Source organism: Brienomyrus brachyistius, chromosome 6 (assembly GCF_023856365.1).
Source record: "Brienomyrus brachyistius isolate T26 chromosome 6, BBRACH_0.4, whole genome shotgun sequence".
Lineage (NCBI taxonomy): Eukaryota > Metazoa > Chordata > Actinopteri > Osteoglossiformes > Mormyridae > Brienomyrus > Brienomyrus brachyistius.
The window spans coordinates 20,961,007-20,982,199 of record NC_064538.1 but is presented as its reverse complement, the minus strand read 5'-3'; the positions used below and the strand labels follow the sequence as shown (position 1 = coordinate 20,982,199).

Genomic DNA, 21,193 nt, shown 5'->3' with positions numbered 1-21,193 from the left:
CCTGATCTAAGTGCACCCTAAAAATTGGCCACTTGGTGTCTGTGTGTGTGTATGTTTATCATTATTTCAGTTGATTTTTTTCGGCAAGCTTTTGGCTTACCGATAAGAATACTGTCACACATATGGCAGACTGCTTTCAATCCTGTATGCTGAAATTACATTTGTCCAATAATCAAATCTAACAGACTCTTGTTTCCGTTTGTGCCTAAATAAGAATAAAAATAACACGAGAGGAGAAACATAAAACTCAAACGTATTGGCACAGGAAGAATCTGAATGCGTAATATATCTTGCATTGTATTTAATTACAGCGTTATGGACGATAGACACATTGAAATGATGAGTATTGGTTTTCAATCAAGCCGCACAATTGAAAAAGGTGCGGCTGCCGGGTCTGTATTTCAAGATGTTTTAATTTAACAAGAATGGAGACAGAAATCTGCATTGCGGTGCACTTCGGTTTGACAAGACAATCTGGAAGCCCTGGATTTAATTTTAATTGAAAACACAAATGACTGGAACATCGCACTCATTTTATCATATTGTTCTGCCTTTTCTTAAACCGCTTGCCAGGGCCCCTCACGTTAAAATAGTTGATACTCTAAAGCATAATGGCTCACCAGACAAATCAAGGTTCCCATGCAAAAGCAAGGCCTAAATAATTTATAGCTTTAATCTGCTCACTGAGGTGTGTGGTCTATGACAGTAATTATAAATGCAAGGAGAAATTATAGCTGAATACTTTAACTGCATTAGGTACCATCTGATGAACAATCGTGATTGCCTTCTCATTCCCAACAATAGAGGGCAAGTCGGTGTCAGAACATTCAAATCACCACTGCCACCGTCTGCTTTTTTCCATTTACCATCAAATGTCAGTCGCCTGTTATAAAACTGAGATATGATGGGTTGTGGTAATTGAAGCCTTGATTGCTTAAAAAAAAGATGAAATAGCATTAAATGTTTATGAATTTAGAAGGCAATTATTTTTTAATAGCCTTGAAATAAAAGAGGAAGGAATGTTTAATCGTAATGATACCGCAGTAGTTCGGCGTACCAAGTAAAGCCGATTTAATCACAAAAATATGTAATCTGGATTTTCACAAGCAACACTCGGGGACAGACGCCGTACGGGAACAAAGAAGGAAACAGAGCGCTGGTGTCCTTTTTAACATTCCAGGAATCCTGCCGGGTGAAGCGGGCTGCACGCTTTGCCCTTGCGATTATGAACGCTCAGTGGAAAGTGCTTTTGCGTACGGCTCAAGTTATTTGTGTCTCTTTCCTACGATGCTTTTAAGCCAATATATTGCTGTTATTTCCTCCTTGTGCCAGAGTAATCGTAAAAAAAAATGCTTGGATCATGTACGAAGTATATCTACCAAGTGCTGGGTTGTGTATTTTTTACACGTAGAGCGTTGGGGTAGTGTGTGTCTTAGAGAGTTAGGCCTCGGAGTTTGAGGTCAGAAGGTTGCTGGTTTGAGCACCGGCCTCAGCAGTATGGTTTCCCTGCCCTTCAGGAAGTCCTCTAACTTCATATATATGTATATGAGTATGTATGTGTGTGTGTGTGATGTGTATATTACATTGTGGGGACCAATTGTCCCCGCAATCTGATAAAAGTCTATTATTTCGACCTTGTGGGGACCACAAGCAGAAACTCGATTTTAGAAAAATCTGTGATTGCTATCAAAAAGCTAAAAATGCCAAAGGTCTTGAATTTTGTTTAGGTCGTTAAGGTTGGAGCAGGACAGGAGTTAAGGTTATCATTGTCTAGATTAGGGTTTTGCCGATAGAAATGAATGGATGGTCCCCACAAAGATATGAATACACACATGTGTATATGTGTGTGTGTCTCACAAGGGTAAGCAAGATGGGATGTGTAAAAAGCAGCATTCCAATAGTCATTTACTCGTACTACATGACCACTGCGAATAAAACATTCTTATTGATTAAAGTACCAGTCACATACAGCAGGTGGATTTTAAAGAAGAGTGGAGGTTGCTGCCGGTGGCCGTGAGGAGGTGCCTCTCCATGGTGTTCTAGCTTGATGTAAAATGTTTGCACTTCATGTCAAAGAGGGTCTAGTTACATCTGAAAGCTGGGTTGTTTTGTTGCCGAGTCTCGTCCCTAAAGCAGCGCATTCAAAAGGGTTCCAGTTGCCCGTGAATTAAACAGGGAATTTCTAAGGCTTTTATGTCATTGAATCAATGTCATGTTTTATTTTCTCTCAGCCTTCAAATTGTACCAACCGTCCACACGCGAATATTCAAATATCATGAATGAATTGGATGCATTCCAGTCATGTACAACTGCATTGTGGGTATCAGTTTTCAACAAAATATCACTGAAGAGAAAATGGGAAAACTCAGCCAAGGTATGCTAGCTATTTATAAATACATGTGGTACAGTTTCCCTGATTACAGTCTAAATACCATATTACTCATCTTTAATTTTATATGTGTAGCATAAATACTAGGGTAGCATCAACAACAATAACTTCCACATTAAAGCAGTAATTTTGGGCTTTTAATGGGCCACATAAAAGCATGTTTTTCCAGCATCGTTCTACTGGAGGGTGTTATAGGTGCAGTGTGACTTGTCGCCATTATTATTACAGCAAGGTTATTCTAAGGCATTACAGTTACAGTGCAGGCAGATCCACTTCGGTTACAGAACCCACTGTGTTTATCCAGGATGCAAATTCAGATCCACCACTGGCGCATGTATCAGCCCAGAATTTTTCTGTTGCAGTGAACAGCACAGAGCATTTTGTGAAGCACTCAGAAAACTATTTAGCTTAGCGTTTCCTCTAAAATGCTGGAAACTTCACGGCCAGAGTACGTATAAAATCACAACAACGTTAAGTCAAGTCGGAGTGATTTCATTGTGTCGTATATCAGGAAACAGCTACTAACTAACACTGGGACTTATTTGCAAAAAAAAAAAAATGGAATACATTTTCTTTGTGTTTACGACAATTTTTTATTTAAAAGGTTACATTTTCGAATGTACAGACTATCTGATGATGATAACATTAAGTGTTGTTATGCATTTATGGGATGTTGTTCAACATTGAAGTTACGCGCGTCAAGGTGTTAAAGCTATAATAGACGGAAATACACTGCTGTATATAACACAAACAGAATTCAACTCCAGTAACGAGCTGATCAGAAATACATTTTAATTTGGATAATGCAACACTTAATAGTGTGTAAAATCTTTACTGGCCGGATGATGAAAGGAAATAAAAAACATATGCGACTACAGTTAAAGCTTGTTTGTTTGAGAAGCCAAAAGGTGTGAATCAGCAGAATGGATTCTGGGTCTTTCTACTTTTTAGGACTGTACTACAACTAAAAAGTAGCTTTCTCTCATGTGCACTTGCCTTGTTTGTGTCATTCGTGTCTACAATTGCTATTTAACAACACAAGTGCTGAAGGTAATTATCCTCATGGTGTATAATGGCTGAGACACAAAACACGACCTTATATGATGGAAATACAGCAACGGCTGTGATTCAGGCTGTAATCTGCGTCGTACGGTGTTGTTTCCTATGACAACATTGGTTTCGAGGCGGCTTTTTTATTTACAATGCGGTTCCCCGGAACCAATCATATTTGTGATTCTGACGAGTCCCCATTCCAAAGTAAACTTCATAATATACATTTGGAACTGCATCCATTACTGGAGTGCTTCAGAAGTGCAGTTACTGCCAAAATAACAATTGTAATCACAGCCATAAAAGGAAAAAAAAAATCCGTTTTTTTTTTCTTTTTTTTTCCCAGAGTGATGACACAATTCTTCAGGCCTAATTCAAGACAAACGCACCACTAATGAAAAACACAGCAGTGTGGTACATGTTTAATTGGTGTAACGTGTTTTGCGGTACAGATGATTTAAAGCGCAGTTTAAGATGAAACAGTTCTGTTGATTCATATGTCTTCCATTCCTGATTAAGACACTTGTTTTCTCTCTTCCTGTTTAAGTCACTGAGATGAACGAGGGGTTTGAGGACAGATGGTCACTGGGGACCATGATTCTGACCAAAGAGCTACATTCTTCAGGACCACGGAAACGTCACATCTCCACAATTTGCCACCTACTATGTGACAGATCGCATGTCTTCTAGAAATGGGCACACAGTTCACCTTAAAGACAGGTGGACCGGGTTCACTGGGTGGCAGTGAATGAGCAGAGGCAAATCGAGGACTTTTTTTAAGGTAGAGGGGCATAAAAGGGACCAAAATTCATACATAGGCGCCGACCATATCATTAGCCAATAATATGTTTTGGTTTAGTGAGTGACAGGGGAAGGGCACTTTGGAGGCCAATCAGCTTTCAGCTGTGGCCCTATGGCCCAGCCCCTGTGAATGAGCACTTCGATATGGGCCTCAGGTTCATATAGATTCTTTTTTTGGGAAAAAAAAGCCCAAACTTCAGCAGAGGCTATAAGCAGCATGTCACTTGCACACTTCACTCATGTGTAGAGTTATAGCAAAGTGATCCAGAGCAGGTAGCAGGGAACTTCCTGGGAAGTGAAAACATGCAACTCTCCTGAACTTGCAGCCAAACTGCTCAAAGGCAACTCTTTGATCTCTGCACCAAAAATCACAGCAGAACAAGGCTCACAGGAGGTAATTAACAGGTTATCGCCAGAATTTCAGCGTTTCCCCGAACACATAAGCTAATTCTCTTAAGCCATTTTGCACAGACCTACTGGTATTGTCTGATTTGTACAAATAGGCTGCTTACTTCTATATCGGTTTGTAGTTAAGTTACGCTAGCGCTCGCTTTTACAGCAATGTCCGAAGGTAAATTTTTAGTTCATCGTTCTTTGAATATGGAGAAAATCACCGATAATGACTGAAGCGACATTCTATGGCCCAGAAATGTCCTATCCAGATAAATCCATTCGAATCATCACCCAAAAATAAGAATTCATGGTCATTTCATAAGCGGCAAACCACACGGAAAATACTAGGTCATTATGCTTTGGTCACCAGCGTTCTTAATTTCTTTAAGAGATGTTCTTACCTCCTTTGACGTCTGCGCTGACATTACAAACCTCTGTACGGCCAAAAATGTGAAAATACGAAAAATTTCCACTGACACAGGAAAGTCAGGAGACTGCAAGAGCTCATTACAGCTTCAGAGTCACAATGCTTTCTGCTCTGAAAATAAGTTTATAGTCTTTTAAGCCTGTACAGGAAGTCGAATGCAATAATTGGCTTCTATATTCGCTTAATCTTACTTGGAAGTTCAGTTGTATAGAGTCTTTCCGTCTCTGGTCTGACTGATATAATTAACTTTCCAAAGGTATTACTGATTGACAGAATTAAGACAAATTTATTGAAAATCTTGATTATTACACCATAATGCGCTGGCTAGAGCAGAGGCAAAAAAAAGTCTGATGAATAAATTTATTAATTTTAATGAAAAGGATGACTTCATATAAAAAGAGCTTCTGGTAATGATGTGATCTTCTTTTTTTACGTGAACTTTAACCCTGCAAAATATTGATCCATTGCTCCATCTAGTGAATATGGAAGCACAGTAAATTTCAGGCAAGTATATAGCCTTGATCAAAGTGCCTTATTCATGCGTGAAATTCCACAAGGTTGCCGTGACGATCACACATTTTAGTTCTGTGACAATGACCCATAAGACGGCCACAAAAGAAACAGAATGCTGGTAACTCTAAACGACACAGTTTGTTAGAAAATGTTAACGCTTTATTTGTATAGGTAAAAAAAGGTGCAGGTGTCAATCGCTTCCCCATCTTTTAAACATGAAACACACTATGTTTGTTCAGCTCTATTAACATCGATGGGACACCCTCATTTTCAGCCTGTCTAAAATGGTTGGATCATTTACAGAATCTGAGCCTAAACGGGTGATTAAACATTTATTAAAGTGCTTTTCTTCTATCATTGCAACACAAACATTTTACAGAGCATTATACTGTACATTTTCCATAAATGTGTTAACAGGTTTCTGGCTACCTGATGGTACACCTGCACATTTATGCAGTTGACTCACAATTAGAATTGTAAATTACAATTAAACGCATTAATCAGTCTTAAAAGTAATACAATTAAAACTTGGCATATCATACAAATAAATAGTAGTCATGGCCAATGCTATTGCATGCAGACATCAGCAATTATGTTTCAAGCAGTAATACATTTCATTACTGGTGATGCATTTGATTAGGGTGCAAAATGATGAGCTGTTAGGTCTTTGGACCATCAAATTTTTTTTTTTATTTTCTTTTTTCTGATAATAGTCCATTTTAAGTTCAGGCAGACGGTCCATACTGGTCTTTATTAAAAATATTTATTTTTGAATCTCACTAATAGATTTTCCTAAAGACAGCAAGTAATGCTACTTGAAACATGGTAAGAGACTTTTTTTTTTTTTTTACATTTTTTTAAACTTTTTTAAGCATTAAAGAATCAGCAAAATTAAATGTATAGTAAAAAGTTGGGCCTTTGTTGTGTTATTCCTTGTCCATTTCAACATATTGTGAATGGTTCTCAGGTGACTTGCTGTGAGTTTTACTTAAGTGGAGTTTAACGGCGTGGTTGCTGGCGAATGTCCGACTGCAGAGTTTACATTTGAACTTAGAGTCTATGTCTTCCTCTGGAGACGGGGCCTCCGTTGTTCCGGCTCCCAAAGCCTTTGAAAGTTCTGGCTCTGCTTTTGTCTGGTGCTCCAGTGGCAGTCTGCTCATGTCTTTAATCTGGAAACCTAGGTGGGATTCCAGGTGGATGATAAAAGCAGACGGTGTCCTGAATTGAGATGCGCAGTCATTGCAGTAGAAGATCGGATGGCCGGTGTCCATGTTCTTCAAGAATTTGGTGCCTCCTGTTTTTCTCAGCTGGTATTTCACATTGGCCAGCCAGTGGCTGATGGTGGTCATGGAAAGTCCGGTGAACTTCGAAATATGCATCCGCTCCTGAGGGCCGAGATCCGAAAGCAAGAATTTGCCCTCCGATGTCTGGAAGAGGCTAGAGGCAAACTGAGCTTGCAGAATAAGGAGATGCTGTGGATTCCAGTTGGACTGCCGCCCTTTCCGCTTATGGACTGAGTACACCTCCGCAGACACATCTTCAAAACGGCGCACGTCCGATTCGAGCTTCATGGGAGGCATCTTTGAAGGCATGGCTGGTTTTGGGGTTGTGGCTTTTGGAAGAACCTTGACCATGTCTGCAATGTCAGAGAGAGCGTGCTTCTGTGGCATTGGCGTTGAGCTCTGCAGGCGAGCAGGACTCGGTTTGTGTTGTTTATATTTCGTTAAGTCGATTGGTTGGTCGTTGCTCTCGAAGAGGAAGTTGTTGACCCTGCCATCTCTGGGTGGAATAAGAGCCAAGGCAGGTTTCTCCAGACCACGGTTGACTTTGGTGAATGTGGAGTGCCTGCGATTTGTGAGTGTGGCCTCTGGTCTTGAGTTTGAAGGCTTATTAGCCTTACCCAAGTGATTGTTCAGAACAGACTGCAGTGCACTTAGTGGGTTTATGCCAAGAATCTCAGGGGAGTCATTGACAAGCGCTGAGGGATTAATGCATCCATTGCTGGCAGGAGGGCTTGGTGATATCTTCCCTTTGTCGGAGAAATCCGGGCTCAATTTCCCTTTGATCACCTCGTTCCCTTCTTTCACATAGTCTGCATCCAGCTTTGAAGAGGAGGAGGAATCTTCGTGGCCATCGCTGTCATCGTTCTCAGCCTCATCAAACTTTTTGCTTTCTTTGCTGTCGCAGGTGCTGCCCAGTTCTTTTTTGATGTCCATGCTCTGATGCTGGCCTGGAAAACACTCAGCCCCTGCACCGGGCTGATAAAACTTCCCTTTTGGAGCTATGGGCCTCAGTTTGCTGTTAAAGGTCTGTTTTAGCTGAATGGGCGGTGACACTGAAAGAGGAACACTCTTAGTTACTCCAGAGAGCTGATATGCAGCGTGAATGCTAGGATAGGCACTCCAACTGGGTGTTCCAGTCTGCGCCTTGTTAATGGCAGACGCTACTGTATTAGCCAGAGACTTCAGAATGTCTCCTCCTCCTCCAGACATCTGCTCAAGGTCCTCTTCACGCAAGTATGGATACTTGAATGGTTTATCCTCTTGCTTTTGGTCTTCACCATCCAGTTTATGATCTTTGACTTCGCTCTCTTCTACTTTGGTGCTTGCAGTTTTCTCCACCGACCCCTCCTTCCTCATGTCCTTCTCAGTGTTGCCAGTGGCCATACTCTTTGGAGACCCTTTGTCACCTTCTGTACCGGAGGGCAAGTCATTTGTGGGCTCCGCGAACACTTGCATCTTCTCGACGGCTAGGGGGTCCAAAGCTAGCTGCTTCCCCTTCTTAGAAGCCGAACTTGTAACCTTGATGAAGTGCCCTGTGACCATCATATGAGTTGTGAGCTGCTGGAGAGTGTCGTGCGAGCTTCCACACTCCATGCACTTTAAGATCTGAGACTTGCATGTCTCGAACTGCCACGTGTAGCTCGCACCATTCTGATACCCATAACGATTGCTGTGGGGAGCATGGAGGCCGGAGGACCTTTGTGCATCATTGTAGTTGGCTACCCCTGTGGTTGAGTCTGGAGAACAGGGTCTTGTGACTTCATACGCCCGCTTTTTAGTCGGTGGAATTAGTTTGGGTGTGATTACGGGAATGGGTTCTTTCAAAGGCACTTTTTGGTAATGTTTAGTTTTTATCATATGGACACTTAAATCTTGCAGGGAGTCAAAAGAGTGGCCACAGAACATGCATTTAAGGACTTTCTGTGCATCTTCCTTCCCCTCCATGTCCTGCAGGTTCCTTTTTCGCATCTTGGAGGAAGACGTGGAGGTGCTACCTTGTCTGGTATGGTTGTCATCTTGGTAATGGCCACTTTTGTTCATGTGCACCGTCAGCTCCACCAGGGTGTCGTAAGCTGCACTGCAGTCCTTGCAGCGGAACCGGCTGGCCCCCGTGAAGACGGCCCCGCATGCCTTGTTGCTCTGCCTGTAAAGGTGGACGGAGCTGAAGAGGTTTGGCTTGGAGGCAGGCTTGGGAGAAAGAGTCTGTTGGAGGGTTTTGGAGAGTGCGTCCTGGTGCCAGTCAAACTCACTTTTGGTACTCCCATTGGTGCTATCGCAGCTTCCTTTGCTTGCATTGTTAGCCATCTTCAAATCCATGCCAATTCCCGTCCAGTAGGAATCCGAGAGGAAGTTGGCATATGCAGCTCGCATTTTCTCCAGGCTGTTGTGCATCTCATCTTTCAGCTTGGAGCCCTTACTCTCTGGGTCCCTCTGGCTCTCTGGTGTTGAGGTGCTCTTGAAGTCAGACAGTCTGTCGCTGGCGTCACTGAGGCGGGACTCCAATTCGGCTTCCTGATTGGAGAGGATGCTCAGAGGAGAGTTCTGGTAGCTGTAGCTGCTTTTATTGTCGACCTCCTTCTCCTCCGACTCCTTAAGACTGGCCTTGTCGGGGCCCTCTTCCTCAGTTGTCATGGTGTTCTCTGCGTCATCCTCTGCGATGGCATCCTGGACACCGACGTCGTCATCTGGCTCGTACACTGCAAAGGAACAGGGAAATGCAATTAAAAAAAAAAAAAAACAGATAATTCTATGAAGAAATCAAGAGAGAGATTTGTTGATTCCCCTTATATGCAGAGCTTTTGCATCATGTCCAGCATTCATGCTTTAAGCGTCACTCTGTAAATCCGTTTTTTGAAATGTGACAAGGCAAACAGAAAACATCTTGGCGGAGAGAGGCTGTGGAGACTCATTGTTAAGACACTACAGAGAATCAAACAGATGACTCTGCATAGTGCGTCCTCTAACAAGCAGCAAGGAATCTGGCAGGACCCTGTAATTCATGGCGCGCCATTGACTGAGAGCTATGTCAAAAGGTCCCCCCCCCTTCATGTTTATAACAATTGTGGGCCAGTGACTGGCAAAAGGGAATTGATTTCTCCCAAGGTCCTGCTAAGTGTTATTCCAAATGACATATTCCCGTGTGATTATGGGTGTCTGCAGCAGCAGGCTTCTGGGTACAGTTACACCGGGCTGAGATCCCAGAATGTCGCTGCAGCTGAATTTAGATGCCTCAGCTGTAGACTGACAGCAAATTGAACATTTTCAAAAGGCATTATTAATCAATAACATCGCACGCATGTTTAAAATGCACGTCAGGAACCGAATATGTATTCACGTGTGCTTTCCAGTACATTTCATAGAATGCAGTGTGATTGGTTATAAAAAATAAATGTGCAAATATAAAAGTAAACAGAATAGAGTAGGACTGCTGCTTCAGCACTGCCTATTAAAAGTGTATAATATCAAAATAAAAAAAAAACAATTCAGCTAAATCAGTCATTTCCACAAATCACAGAAGAAAGTGCTATATACTGAAGTCCCATTTTACAATGTCCAACCCATATGTATGTTCTGTGCCCATGTAGAAAAAATTGGACATTTATGATTCAGAATATGAATACGGATAACATTAAAAACACCTCAAAGCTGAGAGCAAAAATGAGCTCATTATCTGCCATTTTGAGATTACCAATGATCCCTTACCTCACCCTACTATTCCTGACAATCTCATAAACAGTAATTATCTTCTTCATTATTCACCTGTTCATTCTTGCAACACAGGACGCAAATGTTATTGCTTCAATTAACTGGTAATTAAACAACACTATTTCTAATTGACATCTCCCTCCCTTCTTAGAGATTTTTCCTTTTCGAGGCGCCGCGTTATGTGCCTCTCGCTGAACACCAGTGGCAACGTTAATTACAATATCAATACTCCATCATGAAACCAAAATGTGTCAGGGATTTAACGGGTGTAATTTGCAGCACCTTCAGAATCCTAACGAGAAAAAATAAAACAAACAAATATCCCACCTCAGAAAAAAAACAAAAAACAACCCAGGTCTTTGGAGAACGATCACACTGAAGTTGAAGGACACTGGGTTCCTTCATTCTGGGGCCTTCCATTGCTTCAGAGGTGACTTCTTCGTGCCCGACTGAAAGCTGTCACGGCTCAACTTTCTAGCTAAACTCACACTGTGCCACTCTGATGTGTTTCGTCGTAAATTCATGACGCATCACAGACAGGGAGGCTTTTATTCAAAAAAACACCGAACTCCCGGTCTTGTCCCGGCGGTTACTCAACTTCTTTCGGTTTAAACTTTCTTTTTGAGATACAGGCACTTTTGTGAGACGAATACAGTATGCGAGGGCTTAAGAGCACCCGCCTTGTACGGCTTGGAATGTCTTCAGTCTTCAAATCCAGAAGACTCTCTCTCTCTCTCTCTCTTTTTTTTTAATCAATATTTCACAAGAGCCCCAGGAGAAACCCTGGAGGTGAACGGCTGGCAGCTAATGGAAGGAGATGGAAACGGGATTTGCCCTTTCAAAACAAACATGGAGAATGAAGCCCCGGCTGTAAGGAGCCGTGCACTCGGAAGATGTTCTAAGCATGCGGTGACCTTGTTCTACTGCAGGAGACATTATCTAATGGTTGACCACAATGGGTGCTGGTTTAACATGCTCTCCCATACCTCCGAGAGCATCTCAGGAATAGGGAACCATGTTTTATGCATGGATTTAGATGCATTTTTTTTTTTTGCTGATTATGACCGGCTTGCAGCTCGGTCCCAGCAGTTCTCTAGTCTTCCGAAAGAATTCCGAGCCGACGGCTGAGACGGTACGGCAAGCGAAATGGACCTTCAAAGAACTTTCGTGAGGAGCAGCTGTGAACTCAGACATCAAATGGTCGCGACATCGGCTCACAAGAATTTTATGGCTAGTTATTAAAAATAAAGCAGATTACTATGGGAAACGCTCGCCTGACGCGTTTAAATCTAATCACCCAGTGTATGAGTTTCATACTCTTGTTGACTTCATAAGCTCATTTGCACATACCCCAAGCTGTTTGTACCCTACATTTGGTCCTCTCACTTTATTTGTCTGTTTCTTCATCATTTGCAGATCTGTTTCACTACCTACACTATACCTTATTTTATTAATTTTTGAAAAATACTTTTATCTTGTGTACATTGCACCAAAACAAATTCCTTGTACTGTTGTGTACTTGACAAATAAAGATTCTGATTCTGATTAAAGCTAACCCCTCTTGCTAAGCCCTCTCTCAAACATACAAACAGTGAGGAATGGTCTTCTGAAGGGGCACGGATCTCCGTGACAAAGCTGCCAGCATTTAGCTGTGTACGTGTTTCCCAGTATCGTATTTCATTCTTACGAGAAGCGCCGGCTTCGGCCCTCGTAGCAACAAGGTGATACGATGAATAACATGAATAGCTTTACCTCATGGAAATCTAAGATGACAGGGCCCATGATTAATTAGAAATCTGTGTTCATAAATATTACACTGACTGGCACTTTTAACAAACCCAACAATGAAAGGCAGAGACATCCAGAGCATCTGCATATTTCTGCTGCTGCAATTTCTATGATAATGTACTCAACGGTTCCATTCTGAATAGCTCCTACTGTTATTTTTCAAAGGTGAGATGTGATAATTCACATGGTGGGAGGAGTAAACACATTTGTCTTTCTATTAGATTTTACCAAAGTGGGTCCTTGGTATCACAGACTGACAACTGAGAAAAAAATGGGTAAAATATATTGTTTTGGCCTCAACATAATACAGAATACTCAAGGCGGCCATGATTGACCTCAACATACTACAGAATACTCAAGGCGGCCATGATTTATGATGAAAGTAACGATGGCAATTACTTAAACTGGAATGTGTGGGCTACAGGATGTCTGGATGCAAGATGAAGATGTTTGAAACTAAAGGTCAACACAATTAGCTGTTCAGCATTTTTACACTCCTTAAACAAGCACGAAGAACTTCATGTTATGTTCATTTACAATTATATTTAGCAAATTTGAGTGTCTAATGTGTATTTATTGCAGTATCAAAGTAATATAAATATATTTAAGATAAAAAAATTAAGTATATTTTAAGTTCTGAGATGTATTATAGCTTTCCTGTGTTATAAAATCGGAATATCCACGATTTTGTGTCCTGACTGAGACTAAAAGTCTGAGGAATTAATTCACATTCTAGGGAGAGATATTTCCACATTGTCATGAACGGTGGCACAACTCGATTCGTTTATGATGAAGATGTGTGCCAAGCGAACTCAATGTAGCCATAGAATACACAAACACACCCTTACTAATTCAACAAAATACGAGACATTTATGACTTAAAATATCTATCTGGTAGGCTGTTTAACTTGACAGTATATTTTAATTTCACAGCTGTTGCAGTTTTGTCATATTTATAGATAAATCAATTCAAGCTGATTATTAATATTCTCAAATTAACATTGTATGTTATATACTAAAATCAACCTCAATAAGAACTTTGTATGGATATTATCAACCAAACAGCTCAAGTTAAAACGTCTTACAAAATTATGTTTATTAAAGAAATGTCTATAAAAACACACACTATAACATCAAAAAATGTACTAAATATTGGGCAATTCTGCACGAAACTGTTTCGCTTGCTATTTCAGATCAGTAAATACCCCTTTCAGTCTAACTTGGCTTACAAAATAAGAGGCTGGCATGCCACTGCGGAGATTTAGCATGTCATAAACCCCTGTAAAGCCTCCAATCTGTGTCACTACAAATTTATACGTTCAGACAGGGATATGCAAAGGTCAGGAAACCTAGGGTGTCCATCATAAATCAGCAACTTGAAGTGTTTATAACATTAATCCGTTTCAGCAGGCGCCTGGCACAACAGGGTCTGCGTTTCCTTGAGTGCCAGTGTTTGTGGGGGCCGCAGCAGCCTGATCCACTGGGTATTTAACATTAATGACAGCTGCAACCCCCCCACCTCACCCCACCCCCACCTCACACTCTACGGTTACACACTCCTTTCCCTATTCGCTCTTTCATTAAAAGCAAATAAAACACATTTTCTCCACTCATCAACCCGATCCGTCTCGATGCGGGGGAGCTCGCTTTTGATATAAAGATCGTTCTTATTTTCATTAACGTTTAAAAATGTCTGTTGATCCCACTTACTGTTTCCCTGGGACTGGGAAGACCAGCGCGTTTGACTTTTAAGGGGACTGTCACCTTCGAGTGTTCGTCTACATTCTAAAACAGCAAATAAACTGAAGGAAGAATGTGCAGCGTTCAAACTGGCTTTTAAAACAGAAACATTTAAATCCTTCCTCACAATTTCTCTACAACACAGAGGCCAGACCACAGGGCCATGGAAGGGGCTAGGATATCCAAGCACATTTAGGAGGCCCCGCACTTTACAGGGGCCCTTGAATACGTAAATTTCACGTAAAATTGGGCACAGTGAGGATTTTCTAGCCATTCCCTCTTAGGCAGACATTTTGACTTCCTGTGACTACAGGAAGCCTGGGCCTACATTTAGTGCTGCCCACCCTCCCCTGGAGATCATCTTGCAGCAGGTGCCATCACAGGGTGTCTGCAAGCATGGAGCAAAGTCCCTCGAATGCATCCAGACAGGCAGGTCCCATCAGGGCTCGTCTCGCAAGCCTGCCGCCGTCTTACGCGGCTAAACCGCTGAATACGAAAAAACATGGCTAATGTGTCCGTGTCGCTCGTAATGTGCGTGACAAGGTGGATGGGACATTTTTTTTCCCCCCTTCCCTCTCCTCCAAAGATGATGTACGTGGCAATCATGCATTTCATTTGAAGGACATAAAACTGAATTTCATTTATTTATTCATGTTTTTTCCCAGGGAAGAATTCATTAACAGATTTCTGACGCTTGAAGGCGAACACTTAGCTGAGTATAAGTTTAAAATGACTTTAGTAATCCTAAGCCTAATATAATCCTGCCAGTATTATTGTCACTGCACATTTCGTTGTTGGTACTGTACGAATTTGTCACTCAGGGTAAAAAAAAGAAGAAAGTACAATAAAGCAGTCTGACAGCAGAGTGAGTGGACCTCATGATCCTAGACCTCGGCACATTAAAATTCCGTTAATGAAGGTCTCAGCATTTTAAAAGGACTCTGGCTATAGTATTTTCAGGTAATTAAAGTCTTATTGCCAGTGGCGCAAATCATCTTCGGGGAGACAGTGTTCAGATGAGCTTCTGCGGGACGTAAAGGTGTCAGCTGACAGCCACCCCTGGGGCTGTTAGACACGCGTTTAAAATAAGTGCTGCAACACTGGTAAAATATAAAGACATAAAAATAAACAGTGGAGTACCTCCCTAGCCTTTCTGTTTGCCCCCCCCCACCCCACCCTCACTGTAAAACCAAACACTGAACACAGTGTGGAAGTGAAATCTGGCTAAAGGAACCTCTGCAAAGGAAACGTTATCAAATCCCTCTCTCTCATTTTACAGTATGAGTCTAATACCTGCCCTACCCCTCCCAATACCTTCACACTATCCCTCTGATCCAGCCAGGGGTGATTCCAGGATTTTTTTTTTAAGATGGGGAGCATAAGAGAGGCCATAATTCATAGAGAGGGGCCAACCTTATCATTAGCCGATGATATGTTTTGATTTGGTGAGTGACAGGTGAGGTGGCCAATAAGTGACTGGGCTGACTAGCAAACAGCTGCAAAACCTCGAGCCAACCCGCCCCACGTGTATCTGATGGGGGTGTAACTCTACCTTGAGCGGAGATGGGGTAACTCGAGGGGGGGGGGTGGCTTTGACAGGTCCACGGGCTTGCTCCGCTCTCCCCTTTCTCATGCCTCATCTCGGCCGTTTTTTTTTTTCTTGCCATGTGTGGATCAATATCCCTTTTTACTTCCCATTGATTGCCCAGCAGTGGGACCAGTCTAAGCAGTACTGTTATGACATTTCTAGATTTCCTCCTGTCCTTGGAACAATCAATTACACGTGCGTGCGCCAATCAAAAGCCCTTTGCAAAATGAACCTGGCCGGTGACATTTTCATCTCCCGGATTTATGCCTCGGCCCCAGGACGACGCTGCCCCCAGCACAGGTACGTGGCATCGCAGGGGGGGTGGGCTAGAGAAACAAATCCAGGGAAAAAGACAACATACATATTCATACAGCTAAGTAATTGCTGTAAATTACACGCCACACAGTGGCTGGAGTATTTTTTATTTTATTAGTCTGGAAAGAATCGTGAAAGAGGCGCTAATCTGGCTAGGCTAGTCCCACACAAACGCGTGTCCCGCTGCCCTCATTAGCGAAAAGTCCAATGTCACGGCCGTCAGCCCACGTTCGCACACAAATGGCCTGGGCTGGCCCGTGTCTTGGGCTGGGGGGACTGCACATGCGCACTGCACCCCTTCACGGCTGACGCAACATTCCTATTGCAGCAAAATAAAGAAAACTAAATAAATAAACAAACCGGCACCTTCAGTACAATTCGGCACGGAAGTCGGCGTGGAACAGAAGGGAAAGGCGGCGCTTTTATGAAGTGGAATTTAAGGCATGCAGCAGCTACAAATAAAGCGACAAATGAAGAGGGGAAGACCTGTGACTCCCGTGGCGTTCGTGGCTCGCGGGTAGAGGCCTGCCAGCGCGACCCCGGATGCATTTACTCCACTTTTTGTCGATAACCCACGTCACTGCCTCACCCAGTGCCTCTCATCATCCCATCCTGTTTAGCAGCAAGTGTGACTTTCTACGCTGTGTGTATAAATTGAGCAGTGCAGGCCTGGTACGGAGCTACCTATGGCCATATTCTATAGTGTATGCAGGCCTGGTACGGAGCTACCTATGGCCATATTCTATAGTGTATGCAGGCCTGGTACAGAGCTACTTATGGCCATATTCTATAGTGCATGCAGGCCTGGTACGGAGCTACCTATGGCCATATTCTATAGTGTATGCAGGCCTGGTACAGAGCTACTTATGGCCATATTCTATAGTGTATGCAGGCCTGGTACAGAGCTACTTATGGCCATATTCTATAGTGCATGCAGGCCTGGTACGGAGCTACTTATGGCCATATTCTATAGTGTATGCAGGCCTGGTACGGAGCTACTTATGGCCATATTCTATAGTGTATGCAGGCCTGGTACAGAGCTACTTATGGCCATATTCTATGGTGTATGCAGGCCTGGTACAGAGCTACTTATGGCCATATTCTATAGTGTATGCAGACCTGGTACAGAGCTATTTATGGCCATATTCTATAGTGTATAGTCTATAGTGACAGACAGACAGACTCCTGGTAGTTTGAGTTTTATTTCTGTCCACACCACTACTACTAAATGAAAATGTTTGATTTGTCTTTCGGAATGAGGAGAGGGCTGCTGAAGGTGGCCACCGCGATGCATCAACGTCGCAAAAACAGCCCGTCCGCCGGCACGCAGACAGATGGGGGAAACAGAGCCTACCCTGCTAGTTAATTATGGCTGCGTGTCTCGCAGTGTGCTTCGCAGTCAGCCATACAGATGTGCTCCCTTCACGAGATCCCAGCCCCCCCGCCCCCCCTCGTACCACAGTAAAATGCAAAGATGCTTACCGTGCAGACTGAGTGCGGGTATCAATTTCACACGTGCCTGGTCATAAAGACCCTTCCTGGGCTGTTTTTCTGGCACCCGAACGATCCGTCGCTGACATCACCACTTCAGGCGCCTAATTAGATCACTTTAAATATCATTTGCCAGTAAAGCAGCTCTGGCAGAGGAGAGCTTTGTAAACATTTTCCGTCGTAGTTCCTTGACAAGATAAGGAGAAAATGCTGGAGATGGGAGGGGTGCGGCATGCTGCTAAAAATAAAACCGTAATCGTCTAATTAACGACGCGATTGTCTGCGCATAACCCCGGCTCCCTACACAGAGACGGTATCAGATTTCATACAATTCTCTTGTTTCAAGTCTTTAATTGGTTTACTGTCCTTACTGCAGTAAATCCTTTGCGCGGTTCAGAGGTTTCGTTGACACTACTGGTTACTTTGTTGTTATGTCCCCCTTCAAAATTGGGAGGACATCTGAGAGGAAATTCCGGCAAAAGGGGCCTTAGCTAAAGCTGGCGGAGCAGGTTAAACAAAGCTGTATGGAACAGCCATGAGAAAAGCCACTGAACATCCAATCGATGTAACGAGCTTTGATCCATCTGACGAATCATAATGCGGCTGAGAGATTCCTGTCAATTTTCCCATGCATGAAGAGGCCATGTTATTTTCAGCTTAAACAGCTAAACCACTCAATGCCTCCCTTCTAAAAAGCCATATTTAAGAGGGTTAAATAATGACAAATATATTGTAAGAGATGCATAAACAAAGGCTAACTAATGGATAATAAAAGATACATCAACCATGTGGTAACATCTCACACTATAAAATCACGACTCATTACAAATAAAAAAAAAAATTACCATGAAGAAATGCATGCAACCAACATTTTCACTAATTAGCTACTGCATGTGGATTTTTGGAGTGCATTAAATAAAGAAAAGAAGGGGAGGGGTGCAGGTGGCAGTGAGGTGGGGGGGGGGGGGGGTCTGTGCCATGCCGAATGTCATCTTGTCGAAGCAAATCTATGTTCTCACATTGCCCCCCACCCCCCCCACCGGCTCTGGCTTGCAAGTCCCCTCCGATGATGTCATAATGCAGCGCTGCTCTTTTGTTGGCAGCTAGAAGCTTCCGCCCGGAGACGCATCACTCAGCCCGGCGCCTAATGGGAAGTGAGCGGCGGGAGAGGCTCGCAATATGTAGCTGAGCGCCCGAGTCATCGCTTTGAACGTACCGCCGGCTGCGGCCTCACACGCAGCCACCTTTCACGGGTGCTTCACTCCCGGGGCGGCCCAGAATGCTCTAACAATGTTCTTTTACCGCCGGCATGGAGACAAGCTCCGGGGGAAGAGGGCCATGTATGAAATTACCACCGGCGTGGTGCTTCCCCTCTCTATCCGTTCACCCAAGTCCACCACGCACCATGTGCCTCTTAAGACGCGTGTTTACATGCAGAGGGCAGATTAGCGCTTTCTCCACCACGCTATCTGCCCTTTAAAAGTTAATGAATGCTCGGCCTGGAATTTGCTTTTATTTTAACACCTTTTCCCTTAAGTTTATTTCGAGGATAGAAGTGCTGAAACATTTTCTTTTCTTCTTTATTCTCCCTTTACTTGGCTCTCAGGTTGGGCTTGGTGTTAGGGTTAGGATTACTCACTCAGCCTCAAGCCCATCTTCAGTGCTCAGTGACACATTCAGCATTCAAACTGTTTTTTAAGGCAGTGGAAAAAAAAAAAAAAAAAATATATATATATGGGTGCAGATATTGCCCAAAATAGACCTGGGTGTGTCCCTTCCGCATTCCTTTCAGTTAAAATCGGACAGCTTCTCTTGCATGTCATCATTTCAAGGAGGGGCCGCCTGTAGGCCAAGGCGCAATTTGTCAGCACACTTTCTGAGATGCGTGGATGTGTCTATAGACGCAGACTGGCGCACATTTGAAACCGAATCCAAATGAACTTTGTACTCCTGACCCCACTTGCATGAATGAGAGTCGGAAGCTAAACGCTGTGGATCTTCGGCCAGGGCGTCTCTCATCTCCTCTATCGGACCGCAGTATTCCTGTCCACTTGATCCACAGACAGCAGTTATTATTTATCTTTCTCTGCACCCCCCCGTGGACGAGGCTGGCACACCGAAAGGGCCCATTTATCAGTCTGCAGATTCCTTGGGCCTCTGCACCCCCCCCCAACTTTTTCGGCCATTTGATCTATTCCGAGCGCGGCCCCCCAAATCTGGCCGGCCCGCCGTTCTGTTATTTTCAGCTTAAGTGTCCCTGTCTGCGTAATTCTCCTGAAAGGGCCATGAAGAGGCCTTCTGTTTCGGCTGCGCAAGCGGACAACTGGACACTGTCTCCTTTGTTCCCCATGCTCAGGATAAGGGACAGCATAGACGTCCTTCTGGAGGATGGGCGGGGGGGAACTCAAGGGGGAGAGTAATTTAGTATTTTAGTAGCCCAGTTATCATGAATGACTGCAAGATATTTAGTTTTGGTAAAAACGGACAGGGCATTAGCAAGCAGATTTATAGAAACGCTACACTGTACATGCCCCCCTATCCCCACCTCCCCTACAGTGGAATTTTGGCACCGGTGAGGTGCGTCCGCGTCGGGGCGCGACGCTCGATCCGTCATACGGCGTCGCCTGCACCATTGACACGGTCTCTGCGGAACTACATGATGAGGTCTGATAGCTACTTTCTGCAGAGTGGCAGTTTACCCCTCGCTCAACCGTATCAAAGGAGAAGCCATCATCCTATCCCTCGCTCGCTCATATTGGGGCTGCCCAGCCAAGCAAACGAGGCACACCAATAAAGGCCCATCTTGCTTCAGTTCAGATTCCCCTGATTGAACGTCACTCAAGAATGCTGGGAGAGGCAAAAGGTGTGTGCGTGTGTGTGTGTGTGTGTGTGAGCAGGTATACCTTTCCTTACGGGGACACGATGTCCCCACAATGTGATGAATACCCATTTTTTTTTCCCTTATGGTGAATAGTTTCATAGTTAGCGTTAGCATTTTTTCCCATAGAAATGAATGAGCGGTCTCCATAAAGATATGTTTACCCAACGTGTGTGTGTGTTTGCATGGGCGGTGCTTGTGTGTGTGTGTGGGCGTTGGTGTGTGTGTGTGTGTGTGCATGCCTGTCTGCCTGCGTTCTTGTACATGGAGGGGGAACCATCATTAAAGAGACCACCGCCTGCTCGCACTATGCCCGTTCGCGGTTTTACAAGGCAGGACAGCGGTGTGGACCATTCGCACGGTCTGGGCTTTGAAGTTCCAACAGGCCCAAGGGCAGCAGAATTACATTAGTACCAGTGGTGCCAGCGGGGGATCGAGGTGATTCCAACAGCTGCAGACACAGCTGTGCCAGGATCCCTCCTCGCCCGTGCCGGGATTTCAGCGCGGGATTTCATTTCATTAGACGAGTACTTCAACGAGATGAGGAATCCTCAGTCAACCGTCCTCCCTGAAACTTGATGCATTTCAAGGACAACTGTGACTAGACAATGGATTCTAGGCCCGTGTTAAAACTTCAGACTTTTACATTATTATATAAGCAGTGGGAGAAGCAGAGCGTGAGCTGGAGACGCTGTACTGTTGTGCTATATGTGCTGTGCTGCTGTCGAAATGCCTCAGGCACACTGGGAAGTAGCAACTTCAGTCCCCAGGACGTACACAGTGGAGACTGTCCACACGGGAAGCTGTCGCCACCATAAAACGGGACAGAAAT

General features: G+C 43.8%; 1 protein-coding gene across 1 annotated transcript in view; it reads right to left on the bottom strand.

Moving 5' to 3' along the window:
* Nucleotides 1–5,710: 5,710 nt before the first annotated feature.
* LOC125745496 (teashirt homolog 2) overlaps nucleotides 5,711–21,193 on the bottom strand; it is a 51,633-nt gene continuing 36,150 nt past the window's right edge. Inside the window, exon 2 of the mRNA XM_049018422.1 lies at nucleotides 5,711–9,552. Coding sequence (XP_048874379.1) covers nucleotides 6,500–9,552 — 3,053 coding nt within the window. The 3' untranslated portion in view covers nucleotides 5,711–6,499. The remainder of the gene's footprint in view (nucleotides 9,553–21,193) is intronic.